General features: G+C 57.7%; 1 protein-coding gene across 1 annotated transcript in view; it reads right to left on the bottom strand.

Moving 5' to 3' along the window:
• Nucleotides 1–2,111: 2,111 nt before the first annotated feature.
• ILDR2 (immunoglobulin like domain containing receptor 2) overlaps nucleotides 2,112–17,349 on the bottom strand; it is a 41,033-nt gene continuing 25,795 nt past the window's right edge. The window contains exons 6-10 of the mRNA XM_054712269.1: nucleotides 16,495–16,671; nucleotides 8,052–8,165; nucleotides 4,216–4,432; nucleotides 2,645–3,245; nucleotides 2,112–2,147 (exon numbers count right to left, since the gene is read on the bottom strand). Of these exons, the coding sequence (XP_054568244.1) occupies nucleotides 2,112–2,147; nucleotides 2,645–3,245; nucleotides 4,216–4,432; nucleotides 8,052–8,165; nucleotides 16,495–16,671 (1,145 nt within the window). The remainder of the gene's footprint in view (nucleotides 2,148–2,644; nucleotides 3,246–4,215; nucleotides 4,433–8,051; nucleotides 8,166–16,494; nucleotides 16,672–17,349) is intronic.

Below are 17,349 nucleotides of genomic sequence, written 5' to 3'. Positions count from 1 at the left end.
AACTGCAAAGCTGGTGACTAAGAAAGGGTGTTTCAATCGTCTTTCCCACCTGAACCAGGGCCCAAATGGACAGACTAGACGTAGGCTTTTGGAGGCCAGGGTCAGCAGCACGTCTAAGACTCAGCACCAGGGTTATGGCTCATGTCTGCCAGCCCTTGGAAGTGCCAGCACTGGGCTGCACTGTCCGCCTGGGTCCTCCCGGACAGGCCAGAGCCACCGTGGAGTCCTTGGTAGCCCAGTTCTCCAAGCAATGGTATCAACCCATCCACTGGCCCTCACCCAGCCACTTGTTCGTTTCATTGCACACGTACGACTGTTTTGGCAATACCTGATGTAAATGGAATGGTCCTCCGAGAATGAGGCCTAGCTCCAGGCAGGTGGCCCTAGAGAAGCCCAAGGAGATGCTGAGGAAGGAAGCTGTCCAGGGAGCCACAGGGAGAGGATGGACCAGTGTGGCAGGCACGCACCCTCCAGGGATTGGATTCAACCACGAGTCCCGCCAAACAGCCTGGGGAGAAAGGCTTTGGCCGAAGTCTGTCCAAGAAAGTGGAGGCTGTGGAGCCAGGGATTGGATGGAGTCAGGGATTCAGGGCTGGACAGTGAAGCAAGAAGAGGATGAACATGTAAAGAGAGCAACGTCTCATGCCTTGAGTAGGAGTCAGCGATGTGGGCTCGCTCACTGGCGGTTCTTCCGTTGGGCAGCTGGGCTCCCTCATGTCTGCAATCATCTGAGAGTTGACAAGCTGTCAGAGAGGGGGAGGGGGAACTGGGCCCTTTCTCCCATCATGCAGTGGGACAGCCCGGCTCATTCCCCTGGTGGTAACTGCCAGGTGCCCAAGAGGAGCAAGAGAGGGCAGTCCCATGCCCAGGGATTTTCCGTCTCGGCTTGTGCCACATTTGTCACTGGGCCACCAGCCCAATCTAATCACCTGGCCATGCCAGACTCGAGGGTGGAGAGACAGGCTTCACTTCTCAGTGAGAAGGAAAGTGTGGCCATTTTTTTTTGCCATTTACACAAATGACAAAATCCAGAGTGATCCAGCTTTGGGAGGCAAAGCCGTGATTTCGGCAGCGGTGGGCACAGGAAGTGCTCCTCTGGAAGCCGCACCCCTTGTCTCCCAGGCGCCTGGCGTGGCCACACAGCGAGGCCAGGGTGCGTGGGCACGTCTCCGGGTCCGGGAACAGCGGAGCTGCTGCGGCAGGAACTACGCATGGCAAACGCAGTACAAACCCAGGGAGATCACGGGAGTCCATGGGGGAAATGGCCCATATTCCAGATAGGAGAACATGTATTCTTTTCACGCCATTACCGCATCCTCTCCTTTCGCTCCCGCTTCTCCTGCACGTGCGGACTTGGAGCCTTTACCACAAAGCCTGTCGGCTCTGTGTGGCCCCAGCCCTTGCCCAAGACTCAGGCGTGTGCAGCAGAGAGAGAAAACGCAGCTTACGTTCTCAGAACGGAAAAGGAATCCACTTAGACAGCTTTTCAAACAGGTATACACTCTCTTCCGTGTTGTACCGGCCACTCAAGAACTGTCCTTCGGAACAGCAAATTGAAGTCATTTCTGTGACTGCCCAGCAGCTCACGGTCATGAGCTCCCTGACAGCTTCTGACTTCAGTGTGCCGCCGTGGTCGAGTAGTGACGGAGGAGATGGGAGTAACAGGTGTACTCAGCCCGAAGCTCTCTCCCGTGGTCAGGAGGCCTTCGATAGCAGTAAGGAGTTCTGCTGCCTCTCGGCACAGCCAGGGGGCACGGGAATGCGTGCCGGAGGCAGCGGCATTCCTGGAGATTAGCCGTGCCCAGCTCACTCCTGTCAGGCTTGGAAAGAATCCTGGTTCGGCTAAGGAGACCGGGCGGGCGAGAAATGCGCTCGGGGAAGGTTCCTGCGTGCAGTCACTTCCATGGCGGATTTCTCAAACCAGTCAGATGGCACTGAGGTTTGGAATCGGCCTCGCTCAGGCTTCCCCCATCCCTGGCCAAGGCAAAGATCAGCAAACCTTCCAAGGTGGCGGCCGGAGAAGGTCCCGGCCTGCTGGCTCCTGGATTTGTGCCTTGTCCCCATTGTCCGCTTCTGGCTCTCGTCATCCAGAGAGATGTCTCGAACAAACGTCAGACCACAAGGGACATCCTGGTTGGAAAGTCATTCTGGAGGAGAGCAGAAAGAACCCAGCATGAGACCACACGTGGCTTAGAGAACCAGCGCCACAGGTGGTTCTGCGGGCACAGCCCACAGCCTGGCCCGGGCCTGGCACCCGCACCCCCGAGGGAAGCACTCACAGGATGGGGAGGGGTGTGCACACACGCGTGTGCAGGAAGTTCTTTCTGCACGCAGGCCTCCCAGCCCATGTAAGGCACCTCGATGGCACCCAGAATCCCTGACGCTGCTTGTTAGAGATGGTCACTAATGAGCCTACCTCTCCTTCCACACACCTGCGCGCCTGCCTTGCCAGCTCCCCAGGCCCCCTGCCTCCTCACCCCACCTGCCGCAGGGAGAGGGAGGTGGGGGGGACTAGCCGGCACCCAAGTTCCCTGCAGCGGGCCCCCTCCTCCACCAGCCCCTCCATGGTCTGGGCCCACCTGCTCTGCCCCCTCCTCTGGCCCCCCAGCCGGGACAGGCCTTGCCCAGGCAGCCGCAGCCTCACCGGCTTCTTGGCGGGCTCCTTCTTCCGCCTCTTTTCCGAGGAGCCGTGGGCCGACAGGTCGCGGCCGCGGTGGGACGGCGCCCGGCTCAGCTCGAGCTCACTGTAGGGCGGCAGCGTGTCCTCGGCCGAGTCCCCCTCGTCGCTGCCCCGCGGAGCGCGTGCCCGGTAGGTGGCCGGCGGCGACCAGGCGTAGTAGGGGGCGCCGCGCCGGGCCGGGGTCTCCAGGCTGCCCCCGCGGCCCGGGCGCTCGCAGGCGGCCGGCAGGCTCACCAGCCGGGGCAGCGCGGCGTCCTCGGGGGTCCAGGCGCGCTCGGCCTCGGCGGGGGGCTCGCGGCTGTGGCTCCGTGCCCCGAAGTACCGCTCCGGTGAGTAGCCCTCGGGGGGGTACCCCTCGGGGGGGCCGTCCCCAAAGAGACCCCCGCGCGCCCGCGTCTCCGTGCGCTCGAAGCGGCCCCCCGCCCTGGCGTCCAGGCTGTCTTCGGCCGCCCGGCGGGACCGCGCGTAGGAGTCGGCGAAGGCGGCCAGCTCGTCCATGGACACGGCCGGCACCCCCGGGGCGAAGCTCTTGCGCGACAGCATCTCGGACTTGGAGCGCTGTTGGCTGCGGGAGAGGGGACCGGTCAGGCGGCCCGGGACGCGAGGGACACGTGTCTGCCTGGGTCTGGGGACCTGGGTCTGGGGACCCCGGAGCCGGCAGCACCGCTCAGGCAGGTTCTCCACAGGGAAGGGGAGGCAACGTGTCCCTCAGGGTCAGTGCGGAGCATCACAATGGGGCCCAGTGGGTGGAACTTTGTGACCCAAAGGGCGGGGCCGCCCGAGCATTATCACGTGACCTTGGGCGGGCAGCCTGTGCCACTGCTCACACCTCAGCTCCCCGGGCACAGGTGTGGCTGGCAGTTCACCCAGCTGCGGCCCAAGGAGCCCTGTGAGACTTGGTGATAAACAGGCCTTGTCCTCCCTCCAACTGACTGACAGGTCTCCTCTTGGGCGCAGGCCCGAGGGGCCCACATGGACAGGGGGGAGAAAGGGCTGCCCTTCAAGGGAGAGGTAGGTGAGTGAGGAAGGCGCCCCCGTGGGCAGTGGCCACACAAGAGTGGCCCCACACCTTGGCCTCCTGCATTCACTGCTGTGTGACCCGGGGCGAGTCCTTAGCCTCCCTGTGGGTTTCAGTGTCTGCAAGTTAAAACGGGGACCTGCCTGTAGAGCTATGACAATCAGATGCAACAGTATGTCGTGTTTGGCATTTTACCTTTCACATAACAAATGAGCAGAAAGGATGCGCTGATGGGTGGGGTATGTGGAGGCCACGGGATAAATATATGAGAAGGCAGGGAAGGGCTAACAGGCTTCACTAAGAGGACTGGAGGACCCATGTCACAGCGCCTGGAAGGATGACTGCACGTGTCACGTTGCTTAATAAGTGTGGGGAGGGGTGTTCTCATAGAGAGAGAATGTGGCAGGAAACCTAGAATGGCAGGCAGAGGTGCAACCGGGTAAGAACTGCCTCGGATCCACCCTGCCGTCTGCTCCTGCCCTCACACCCACCCCGAGCTGCCCCGCCACCCCTTCACCTGTGCCTGAAGCTGTCCCGGTTCTCTCTGTTGTACTCCACGGCCGAGGGCCCCCGGCTCGTCCCACTGCTGCCTCCCATGACGCCCGGCCAGTAGTCCGCATTGCTCTCCAAGTCCCGGGACACAGGGAGCTGCTTGCTTCGCATCTGATGGTAAGACTGGCGGAAACTGCCATCCTCCTCGTGTAGGGAGCTGAGTTCCGAGATGGTGTTGTTATCTGCAGGGACGAAACGAGGTAGGACAGCGTTCTACGTGCTGGCCAGGACAGGACCGCTGGCCAGAGCGAGACCAGGAGCCTCGGGGAACCCCACCCAGCGCTCAGCCCCGTCTGTCCAGGGCGGCGAAGACCTGAACTAGCCTGTTTGTGTCCTTAGCTCGGCGGGCGCTGGGTCCAGCTCGAAGCTCACTTGCCTAGAGTGGGAGGCTTCTGTTCTTGGACTCGGAAAACAATCGTCATTGCTCCACCTAAGGCAGGCTCCCCAGCACGTGGGCCCGCAGCTGTCTCCTCCTCGGACATCATCATCTTGTTCAAACATGTGTCTTCTTGCGTGATTCTGTGATGAGCTGTGACGACCCCCGGCATGTTGAGCCAAAAGGGGTAAAGGAGAGAGAAGCCCCAGATCACAGTATCTTCTCTACTGTTGGCCGAGTCCCGAGGCGGGGCCTTCAGGGCGAGTACCGCCCCAGCAGCGAAGCACCCATGCCAGCCTCCTGCAGCCGTGGCCATCCCAGAGCAAGGCGTCCACAGGGCCAAGGGGGCATGCACACCTCGTGTCTGACCGCCCACCTCCTACCTCCTACTGGAAGCTCATCTAGGAACCTGGAATACCCTCGCCAGATGGCTCCAGGTCCATTTCCAGGGCCAAGGTGGACTCTTCCCCTCCCGAAAGAGTATTCTAGGTGTATGTGGCCTGGTGGCCAGGACAGCTGTTTGGAGGTGCAGGCAGGACAGAGGCCGCTGCACCAGGGTCTGAGCCTCCACGTGTGGTCTAGCCCCAGCCCCACTTTGTGAGAAGGGGGAGGGGGCTGTGCACAGCTTCCTCATTTCCTCAGGTGGCCGCGGGAGCTATTTGCAACAGCACTTATGAAAAAGACCAGCATTGCAATCCGGAAAGAAAAATACACGCCTATTTATTTATAGAGCTTTGAAATGGATCGAATGTCATTTTCCTTAAGAAAATAAATCTACTTAATCTATTTGTACTGTAATTCAAGCCATTTGTTTTCTAAAATCCTTTGGTTAGAACTTCAAAATATTATCAAAGTCAACATTAACAACATGGAAGGTCTGGCTGCTGAGCGAGAGGTAAGCCAAGATGGGATGTGGGAGGCACAAATGTGGGCCTGAGTTCCCTCTGCGTCTTCTCCCCTGTGTCCCTGCGAACTGCTGCTGCCCCACGAAGGGAGGGTGGTCCTTCCCACAGCGGCACGTGCCGCCTCTCCTTCTCCAGGACACGGGCGGAGCACCGGGTAGCTGGTCATCAATTGGTTTTGGTGGTCAGTGGTTTTGAATTATAATCTAATTTTAAACCTTTCTTCCTCCGAAGGAAAATGGACTAACGACAATAACTCAGAGCCTCTTGAGGAATGAAATCTAGAACCTTCCTTTCTCAGGAGCTTAGTGACAACAATCTCCCAGGAAACACAGAGGAGAGAACCTTAAAATGCACCGAGGGTGAGGATTGTCAGCAGTCACGTGTGACTACTGAGAAATCGCATTGTTGTCCCAGAACTGCCCTCAGACTGCGGCAGCAGCAATCTTTCCTGTCTCCAGGTCAGGAGGGCCGTCTCTGTTTCCCCATTCAGCGGACGGGTGGGCCAGGTTGCCTGCTCTAAAGTTCCTGCCCATTGAACATGACCACCACCCTCCTCCGCTTTACGGACACCTGTAACTCAGGGACGGGACAGGCAAACTTCTGTAAAGGGCCACACAGTAAGTATTTTAGGATTTGCCAGCCATACTGTCAGGACTATTCAACCCTGCCATTGCAGCGTGAAAGGTGTCATAGCTAATAGAGATGTGACTTGGCATGGCTGTGCTCCAATAGAATTTATTCACCAGAACAGGAGGCGGGACATGGGTGCCCTGGGAACTGTCGTTTGCTGATCCCTGCACTGGGATTCCAGACTCAAGGCATCCCAAGGGCAAGTGAGGGTCACATGGCTAGTGGACCTGGAATACCAAGGCTCACAGAGTGGATGCCTCCCTTGTTGCAACCTGCGACTACGGATCCACTCTGAGAAGAGACCTTCAAGGCAGTCCCACTCCCGTGGCCCTCCCCAGGGTTCTCTGCCTTCAGGGACAGAACCTCTCCAAGCCCCTCGAGCTGCTTTCCTGCCTCATCTCTGTGCCTTTATCGCAATGTCAACCGGCAGCTTCCAGGACACCGGGTTCCAGTTCTGGCGTCGGTGCCAAGACCTGGCACTGGTGACCTCCCACTGCCTCCCTCCCCTCCTCTGCAAAATAAGGAGGGAGACTCAGCACCTCCACCTCTTCCAGGTTTGACTCCCTCAAGTCCTGCGAGCTGGAAGGCTGTGGCCACAGCAGCCACGGAGCCACCCAGCCTGCTCACAGGTTTCTGAGCGAAGAGCACAGGGCAGAGAGTCAGGAGGGCTGGGTTCCAGTCTGATTCTGTCACTTGCACCCTCCGGCTTCCGTGTCCTCGTCTTCACACCGCACAGGTGGTTCCCGGCCATCTCCAAGGTCCCCGTGGGCACCAAGAGTCCATGACCTTGTGACCTGCCAGGCCCTGGGGACCATTTTCATCCAGGTAGACAGGACGTGCCACCTAAACCAGCCTAACTCGTCTCCGAGCCGAGATTCCCAGGGCTCCTCTCCTGGATCACCGACTCTGTCCCCTTCCAGGGATCCATGACAACATGGTTACAACTAGCTTGTCAAGTGCGGTGACATCTGCATCCCTGACATCCCAATCTGGAGACGGGCTTTTTATAGTCGGTGGTGGGAGGAAGCTGCTGCGAATGCAGCTCCGCGGGAGGAACTCAGAGCCGCAAACGTGGAGGAACCGGTTGTCCTTCGTCCGCACGGAGCTCCTCTCAGCTGCGTTCACGGTGGCCCAGCAATCCCATCGCATCCCTGGCAGGTTCCAGGGTGAGGAGGGTTCACAGACAGAGTGTGGAGCCCTCGGTGCCCTGCCTGCGGCACGCTCGGCGCTGCACCCGTCCCGGCACACCCGCCCGGGCTGCCTCTCTGCAGAGCTGGTCATGGGGAAGCATGGGCTGTGTGTGCCGCCAAGTCCCCAAGGACCGGGGTGAGTGAAGGGGTGGGGCCCTGCCCCACAGACTCCATGACTCAAAAGTCCTCTGACAAGGGGCAGCCTCGTGGCTTGCCCGTTCATTTCTGCCGTCGGGCATCTCAGCGGCACGAAGGCCTCTTCGTATGCCACGCATCAGCAGCTGTTCTCTCGCGCGCGGGCCTCCATGCGGCCAGGGGCCTGCTGTTGTTCAATGCGAGGGCCTCTCGTGTTGGAAAGACTCAACGCCCAGCTTCCACATGGATATACTTAAAGGGGCAGCGGAGGGGACGGTTTCTGTAAGACATTTCCACCCCAGCGCACAGCCCAGGGACACTCCCTGTCCACAGATGCGGAACCTGAACCCCCTGGACACGTCTCTGTTCTTCACACAGAAGCCCCGTGTCCCTCCCTGCTGCACCCCCAAGGCCCTTTCTGCAGGATGCTGTCGCCAGCACCTGCTGGTTCTGACCCTGAAAGTCAAAAGCTGCCCAAGCTCGGGGACCCCCCTCCTCCAAGTCCCCTTTAGCTGTGAATTCCTGCCCGAGGGAAGGCCCGGTCACACACAACACAGATGCTCACAGTGGCCCCTCAGCCTCCGGGCCGGGTCGAACTGAGCCAGCTCCTTCTCCACGTAGTACAGGACCTTCATGGAGTCCCGCTCTTTGTCCGCCTGGATCCGGTAACCTTTGCGAACTGTGGAGGAGAGGACACGCGGTGAGCTGGGGAACTCAGGAGATGGGGCCTCGCGTATTTAACCAGGTAGAAACCACGTCCCCACGTGTAGCAGCTCCCTTCGGAGTCACCAGACACAGGCATCTATATTTATACGCTTAAGACCCCTTAATCACAGGTGCCCTCGGAACGGGGGACCAGCAGGTCGAAACAGAGTTCTGTTCTGGTACGTGTTAGTCATGTGGTCACCGCTGCTTCCTGTCCCACCCCCGGCAGCTCCACACAGAGCTCCTCCTCTCAAAGCCCAGGACACCGACCTAAGTACTCACTGAGCACAGACCCCTTTCCAGATCGAGACAGATTGCTCTACAGCCTGCGGCTCACACCTCAACTCGGTGGGAGTTCCTGTAACTTCAACACAGACACCTCAACATGAGGGACCTTGACAGAGGTGGCCTGAAGCCTCTAGTGGCCTGGGAGATGGTGTAAAAATTCCACACCTGCGTGGTGCATAGGAGCTAATGTTAGAGTATAGGCTGTACAGGCATTAGTGCAAAATAAGATGTAAAATACGTGATTATCATTATTTTTAGACACGAGGAATTCAAACTGCTGCTTGCTATGTGTTACAAACAGGTGTTATTTTCAGGGCTTAATAACAAAATTAAAGCATCAGACATAATCCCACCTCCTACATTCCCATCACTCATATTGTCAGGGACAAAAGCTGTTTGAGCCCCACACCCCCTAAGTATCACTCTAGTCCAATACCAGCCCCAAGGGGAGGTCTAACCGTCACAGATAAGAGAGGAGAGGAGAGCAGGGAGGGCATGGGATGGGAACAGAACAATGATGGCCACAGACAGCATGTGCTGGGTACTCGCTACGTGCTTGGCCATTGGCCCTCACGCCACCCAAGGAAGGCGCTGTGCTTAGCCAGTTTGTGGTTGAGAAAACTTTGTCTCCAAGGAGTTTCCTAACTTTGCCCCAGAATCACTGGCAGCTTGGAGTCTAGGGTCACAGTAGGAAGGAGAGACGAAGAGGATGAGGAAGAGGAGCCCAGGGCAGGAAGGCCTTCGGCGGCCAGGGCGCTGTGCTCTGAGGCGTGGTCCGTCTCCGCCCGGCAGGACTGTACCCTGAGGTGGAAGCAGGGGGCCCAGCGCCAACCTCCTGCTCCCACAGCGAGGCAGACGCCAGACAGAAGCCGCGTGCCTCCGGATCTCTGGTCACGTTACGGTGGACAAAGCCCCCACAGCCATGTACATGGGAGACTGTATGTTCCCCAGCACCCGGGCCACAGCCTGGCACGTGGGTGGACTCGGCGCCCACACGCCCTCTGGCAGGCGCTGCTGTTGTGCGTGAGCGCGTGCCGGGCAGTCCACGGCCATCAGATTGCGGCGTTACTTTAAGAAAATCTCCACGCGCTGTTTAGTGATTCCTCCCAGAGGTCAGACCCATAATCCTTTCGCAGAAGCAATTATTGGAAGAAAGGGTTTTATGTATCAAGCCGCGCGGTCTCCCACCTCGCAGAGGCGTTTGCAGAGTAGTACAGACAGTTCAATTAAAACGCAATCATCCCACCAGCTGCTCTGTCTGTTCCGAGGCAGTTCCGTCTGATGGGTGAATACAGGGCTGGGGGTGGGGACTGGGCACCCTGTGGACATGCCCCTGGTTTATAGAGGGACCCCGAATAAATGGTCCCTCTGTTTTCATGTCTGTAAAAGGTAACTCAGCCCCTAGCTGGTTTGGCTCAGTGGATAGTGTGTTGGCCTGCAGACCAAAGGGTCCCAGGTTCGATTCCAGTCAAGGGCACGTTCCTTGGTTGCAGGTGCCTCCCTGGCCTGGGCCCTGGTTGCAGGAGGCAGCCAATCCATGTGCTTTTCTCCGTCTTCCCCTCTCTTCCACTCTCCCTGAAAATCAATGGAAAAATATCCTCAGGTGAGGATTACTCAAAAAAAAAAAAAGGCAACTCCCAGTTCCCACCCTTTAACCCCATAAAGAAGAGACGACACCACAGGCCAAAGCCACGGAACCGTCGAGCTCTCGTAATCAGTGGGGGCAGCTCCAATGTCGCCACCTCTCACAGGCTTTGCTTCTCGTCACTCGAGAAGTTCTATCTCCTCTCTCTCTCACTCCTAACTTACACGTCATTTAGTTTGAACTTTCATCACGGCCCTTGATATATTCTAGCTTGTTTCAAGTTATTTGTAGAAATGCGTAATCTCCCCAGATTCCGCAGGGACAGGCGTCCTTGTCACTTTGTGTAAAAACACTCAGGACCTTGCTGTACCCAGAGCAGGCGCTTACCGAGGGCGTGTGAGCGGAGCGGCTGCCAGCAGGGTGCAGTGGGGTTCCCGGTTTCCTTGGGAGTATTTCCAGTACTTTCCCTCTCGACGGTCAACTCCGCGAGGGCAGACAGGACCGGTTCTGTTTCTCTCTCACCCAGCACCTAGCAGAGCGCCGGCACCGGGCAGACATCCCGACCGTGTGAGAAGCCTCCAATGGTAGCTGGAGGGAGCAGGCCTGGTAGGTTTTGCTTTATTGTCGTTGTTGTTGATGGTGATCCCCTCGGTAAGAAGACTAGCGTGTTTGCGGGCGTGGGGGAGGGGCTGCCCTGCCTTCGCTGTGGCTTCGTCTGCGTGTTCTGAGTGTGTGAGGAGCCCCATGTGAACTTCCAGCCGTGAAGACTGAGCGGGGCTGTGCTCTGGGGACACGCCCAGGTACTGCCCCCTGGCGGCGAGGCCGGCCCCTGACAACCGCTGGAAACCTGGGCTGCCTGCCGTGTGGACTGGAGCACATGTTCTGTCACACAACAGACATGCTCCCCGGGCGTGTGTTACAGGAGCCGTTCCAGCCGCGAGAAGGCAGCGGCGTGCCTCCGTCCCCGTTGCGCGGACGCCCGCACCACTACCTGCAGGCTCGTGACCCCAGAAATGGAACTCACTGTCACAAAGGACAGAGGCGAACCACTGATCCTGAGACTTTGGAGGCATCCCCCAGTGGTTCCAGGAGCTAAAACGCTGGGCAGTCCTCCCTTTAAAGGCTTTTTCACCGTCAGCTCAGTGCCATGGCACGGCACACTGGGGCTCTCCCCTCGTGCTGCAAGGAGCCACCGTGTCCCCTGGGGCTCAGGAGCATAAAACCAGGCCTTTCCTGGACTCCTGGACTCCCCTCCCGCCCCCCCCCCCCGCCCCCACTTGATGGGGCTGTTTTCTCTGGGCGGGTCGGAGAGAACGGCCTGATCACACACGGCTTTGCAGTCTTCACTCAATTTATTCCCATTTGCTAGCCCCGCAGCCACTCCCCTAGACCAGTGGTCGGCAAACTCATTAGTCAACAGAGCCGCGGTTTGCCGACCACTGCCTAGACCAGTGATGGGCAACCTTTTGAGCTTGGTGTGTCAAACTTCGCCCAAAAACTGAGCATAACTCGGGTAGTGTGTCACTTTGAGGAAAAAACATTATTTCGCAAATGTTTCATCCTCAGGAGCAGCAAATGTTTCATCCTCGGCATGCGGCCGCCTCAGCAGCCGCGTGTCATCAGAAATGGCTACGCGTGTCAGGGCTGACACGCGTGTCATAGGTTCGCCATCACTGGCCTAGACCATGCATTCCTTGAGGGGCAATTTATGAAATCTTTATTGATTTGAAGATAAATAGGATGGTGTCTGGTTGGTTTTTGTCTGTACTGAGTCTGAAGACCAGAGAACTATGCTGGGTGGTGCTATTTCAGTAAGAATTGTCCCAGACCAGTGGAACAGGAGTGTGTCCCCAGTGATGTTCCAGTTTAGGTGGGTGGTTTGTTTCTCTCTTCAGGTTCAGTCGGGTTCAAGTCCTTTGGTTGCCGTGGCTTCTGCATCAGCTTCTCTAACTTATTAGCCTTGCCAACTCTGCTTTCACTGGAGAGGGAATATTAGGATACTTGTTTTCATGCCACACTATAATTTTGAAACATTATTGTTAAAGATTTGAGCTAATACTTTTGTCCCCATTGAGGCTCAACTACTTTTCAGTTAATTTCCCCTTTGCAGCCAAATGAAACTTAAAAACTTGCAAAAGACGCCCATCCCTAAGGCAGGCCCATGGCCGTGGCCGTGGCCTCGGAGTGCCAGCTTCCTGAGCTGAGTGAGGCTCTGGGGATGATGGAGCAGCTGCCAGATGCCACCCCCAGATGACAGCATCAGCTGTGGGGAGGTGGTGCTGGAAATGTGCGTGTTTTCTGTGTGCACACAGCGGGCGTAGAGACACATCCTCATTAGTTTTGAAAATGACATTTCCAAACCCTACCTGCCTACTCAATTCTTTTGCTAGAAGGGTGAGGGGAGGCAGGTAGATGTGATGAGGAAGTGGATTAGAGTGAGGGAAAAGTGGATGCAGAAAGAGCAGGTAGATCATTCCACTTGAGCAGGTGGGAGGTGGTGGCAGCAGGGACCAGGGCTGGGATGAAGATGGGGGGACCAGGCTGGGATGGAGATGGAAGGACCAGGGCTGGGATGGAGATGGAGAGACCAGGCTGAGATGGAGATGGGGGGACCAGGCTGAGATGGAGATGGGGGGACCAGGGCTGGGATGGAGATGGAGGGACCAGGGCTGGGATGGAGATGGAGGGACCAGGGCTGGGATGGAGATGGGGGGACCAGGGCTGGGATGGAGATGGAGGGACCAGGGCTGGGATGGAGATGGGGGACCAGGGCTGGGATGGAGATGGGGGGGACCAGGCTGGGATGGAGATGGAGGGACCAGGGCTGGGATGGAGATGGGGGGACCTGGGATTGGATGGAGATGGAGGGCAGAAAACTGGTTCGAGGTTATTCTGAGCTACAGTCTGAAGAACTTGCTGACCAACTGGATGCGGGAAGTGAGGGTAAGGATGAGAGGAGGGTGAAGTCCCAGCTTTTGGCTAGTAGGTGGACAATGCCAGCCACTGAAATAAGAAACTGCCAAGTTGAAGTAGACAAACAGCAGATTAATTCCATTTCCCAGAGGCTGGGATTGAAAAGCCTGCAGGCATCCAGCGGAGGCGTGAGGGAGGCAGTCGGACCCGGGGACTGGGGGTCAGAGAGGTCGGAGGCATCGGCGTACAGACCATGGCTACAGCCTGGGAGTGAGTCGATTTCCCTGAGGGGGGCGGCGGGGGCAGGAACACTGGGCCACACACAAAGGGACAGCCGGCAGGTAGAAAATGTCACCGAACACCACGAGGAGGAAGGCAAAGCCAAGAGTGGGTGAGGGTGGCAGGTCCCCTGGTCGCTCGGGGAGCCAGGATGGAGGAGGACCCACCAGCCTTAGCAAGAGGCGGCCTGGAGGGCTGGCTTCTGGAGTGACGGCAAGAGCAAGATGGATGTTTGGGGAGTTGATGAGAGCAGGGACACGCAGACATGAAATGTTCAAAACTCTCCTGGGGAGTCTGGCAGTGAAGAGGCGACAAGGGGTGGGATGTGACCTCAGAGGGCTGCGGGCGGGGGGGTGGGGGTGGGGTGGGGTCAGAGGGTGTTGTCTGTAACGGAAGGTTTCCAAGGCCGACAGGAGGAGGCCTGGAGAAGGCAGGCTGGAGACGTGAGGCAGAATGGGCACAGTGTGGATGTCCACTGAAGAGAAACAGAGCTGAGGGGTGGGTCCAGGCAGGGGAGGAGGAGGCAGCCATCTTTCATTGTAAGGTCCCCACCAGCCGCCATGAAGGGCGGGAGAAGGAATCGGGTGCCTCTCCCGTCTCCCACGCGGCAGCTAACTGGCTATTCTATACGCAGCTCCTCAAGCTGCCTTTGCAACCACCCAGAGTGCAAAAGAGTATTGTGTACAAACAGAATCTGAAAAGTTACCGTTGCTAGGTGACTACCCCAAAATTGAGGTGGCATGTAAATATAAAGTAAGCTAAATTTACATCTTTATAAAACGGCCTTTCTTAACATGTCTAACATGCTTGAGAGAATAATCTACACGGAACGCTGGCATCATCAGTAATTCTGGTCGTGGGACCAGGAGGACAGAAATGTGCCCAGCGGGGACACCCACACGGCCAGGCTGGTGTGACATCCCCTTTCCCGTCACAGAGCCCTGGTTTTGTTCATTTCCAAGGTCAATAAGTGCTTTGGTCTAAGAGATGAGTCATATATATATATATATATATATATATATATATATATATATATATATACATATATACACACACACACACACACACACACACACACACACACACACACATATGTATGTGTATATATATATACTAGAGGCCCGATGCATGAAAATTTACGCAAGAGTACGCCTTCCTTCCCCTGGTTGCTGGCACCAGCTTCCCTCTGGCACCCGGGACCTGGGCTGGCTTCCCTCAGGCCCTGGCTTTGTCAGGAAGGACGTCTGGAATGATGTCCGGAAGACGTCTGGTCTAATTAGCATATTACCCTTTTATTATTATAGATAGATTGATTTCAGAAAGGAAGAGAGAGGAAGAGAGAGAGATGGAAACATCAATGATGAGAGAGAATTGTCAGTTGGCTGCCTCCTGCACACCCCACACTGGGGATGGAGCCCACAACCAAGGCATGTGCCCTTGACCGGAATTGGACCCGGGACCCTTCAGTCCACAGGCTGACGCTCTATCCACTGAGCCAAGCCAGCCAGGGCAAGAGATGGGTCTTGACTAGTCCAAGCCAATCAGGTTTAGGAAGGGGCCTGGGGCACAGTGCTCGCCACTAAGACTGCAGATGTCGGCGGGAGGAGGGGCTTCTGGCAAAGGCCCGTCACTCTGGACAAAGCGGCGCAGGGAGGAAGCATGTCTGCTTCCTGCCTCAGAATGCAGTTTCCGGAACGATGGCGGCCATCGCGGGAGAACCAGGGAGCGCCAGGAGGACAGAGCAAGCGGAAAGAACAGCCCTTCCGTGATGCCATGAGCTGTTCCACCAGCCAACCCCAGGGGCTTCTCACTGCGTGAAATAAGACATTGTCCTCGTTCCCAGCCATTTCTAACTACACTGGTTAGTACGGCAGCCAGGCCGAAACGACGGAACTGCCACCAGCAGGGGCTGGGGAGGCTGGAAGCAGGAGAGAGGAAGTCCTTGCCATTCTAGGAACACGGATCGTTTTATTATGAGACTTGTTGATTTAAAAGTATGGGGGAGGGTTCTGGTGGGAAGGCAGGAAGGAGAGGAATCGGAGGAAAGGGAACAGGTTCCCTGGATGGCTCTTGGCCCCCCACCCCTGGGCAGTGGCTGCCTCTCTCTCTCTAATTCCCTGCGTCTTTGATCATTAACTTCCACTTCCCTGCCTGTGACTCATTTCCGGTCTCAGGCGACAGGATTCTGTGAATAGTTCCAGGGAGAGAAAAACACGAATGCCGATTACTCCCTGAGGCCGTCTGCTCTGTCCACGGTCGGTACCGACAGTTCAGGTCCCTGTCCAGATGCCCCCAGCCCCCGAGCAGAAACGCCTGCTTTCCCCACCCCCGTGGCTCACCCACCCCGGGATTCACAAATCACGTGCTAAGTCTCCCACACACAGTTCAACCTTCCTGCTCTGTGGCCCTGATCAAGGCCCCCAGGAGAGCGACACCTTAACGCGCTCCCCACCCCCCTCCGCCCGGCCCATAACCATGACTCATCATCCCTAGGTGGGCCCGTCTCATCTGAACAGGCCTCGGACCAGTGAGTTCACTGCACCACCGTTACCGCCACTTCCTGCCTGATGGGCTCCTCTCCAAGCACCTGTCTGACTGCCCCCATCTCAGCTCATGACCTCCACCCAGATGCTCACGTGTCCCCTGAATGACTTCAGCTGCATCTCAGCTCGGGGTCCGACTCACTCTCCCCCGTGAACCACGTGCCGGTCAGCACGTCACCGCTCCGCTCAGGACTCTGCTGCCGTGACTCTCACTCCAGCACCAAGCCCCAGCTCTTCTGGGAGCCAGACCGGTGAGCTGGACACCATCAAACACAGTGTTCTCCCTGCTCGCGCTTCACCTGCTGCTCCTGGGGGTGCCCAGTGACCCCCCACTCTGCTCCCCCAGTCCTCTCATTCCTGCAGGCTCAGCTCAGACCTCACCTCTTCCCGGAAGACTTGGCAGCCAGCTCTCTCCTACAGTCCCCCAGTCCCGCTCTTTAGCACCCACATGCCTGATAAGGCGTCTTTCTGCGGCTGGAGCACCCGGCCCGGCCACAACCACGTCCCACACGTCTTGGCACTCGGCACTGGCCGGCTAGTCCTGCGCACTAGGGAGGGAGGAGCAAACTGCTGACTAGCTTCTGGGATGGAGATAACCATTTCCCGAAGGAGCGGCCCGAGCTGACGTCGCCAGCAGCTAGTCCCCGCGTGGAAGCCGAGGAGGAGCACAGGCAGGGCGGAACGGAACCATTTACCACTGCGGCTTCCTCCAGTGGAGTCGCTTGGAGCCAGGGGAGGTGGATGCGGCTTGTCCATCAGCATGCCCGATGAGGGGGGTCCTCCCAAGGGGACAGAGGGGATGGAGTAGGGGCCGGGGACACAGGACACAGAGGGAGGGTACCCGGCCTTTGCTGCTTTCCCTGCTTCATACACTGTGGAGGGAGACGAAGAGCGAGAGATTATATGGTCCCACCCTCACAACCCTCACACCTCACGTCCCTGAGGATGCACTTTAGGGACCTCCTGGGTGTGTGCCTGTGTGTGCTTACATGTGCAGGTGCATGTTGTGTTCAGGTGCATATGTGTACGATGTGTGTGTACACGTGTTAACGCATGCACGCGTATATGTTGTGTGTGCGTATTTGTGTGTGGGGGGTGCTTATGTATGCATGTGTATGTATGCATGTGTGTGCTTATGTGCATGTGTGTGTGCGCATGTGCCTATGTGTGCATGTATGTGTGTGTTCTCCTAGGCCTGAGCCACTCAACTGGAAGCCCTCTCCCCGCTGCCCTGGACTCCTCCGGCTCCGTCAGCGGACGGCATCAGGAAGTGCAGTGTTTGGCACCTGGCAACTGAGTCACTGAGCGGCTCCGTGACAGCAGCAGCCCACTCTTAGCCACACTGTAGGCGGCCCAGCCCCGGGGCTGCCCAGGGCAGCTCCCAGGGCAGCCGGAGCCTCTTCTAGCGGCAGAGCCAGGGGCTGCTTGTGAGCCCAAAGCAGAGCAGATGCCCTGCCTCCCGGAAGTGCGCTGCTCCCGAGGGTACTGACCACGGCGCCGTGTCTCTCCGGCGCGCTGTGTCTGGCTGACAGCAGGGGTTCCAAACGTGA

This window comes from Eptesicus fuscus, chromosome 22, assembly GCF_027574615.1.
Source record: "Eptesicus fuscus isolate TK198812 chromosome 22, DD_ASM_mEF_20220401, whole genome shotgun sequence".
NCBI classification, from domain to species: Eukaryota; Metazoa; Chordata; class Mammalia; order Chiroptera; family Vespertilionidae; genus Eptesicus; species Eptesicus fuscus.
This window is presented reverse-complemented; position numbering and strand designations above follow the sequence as displayed.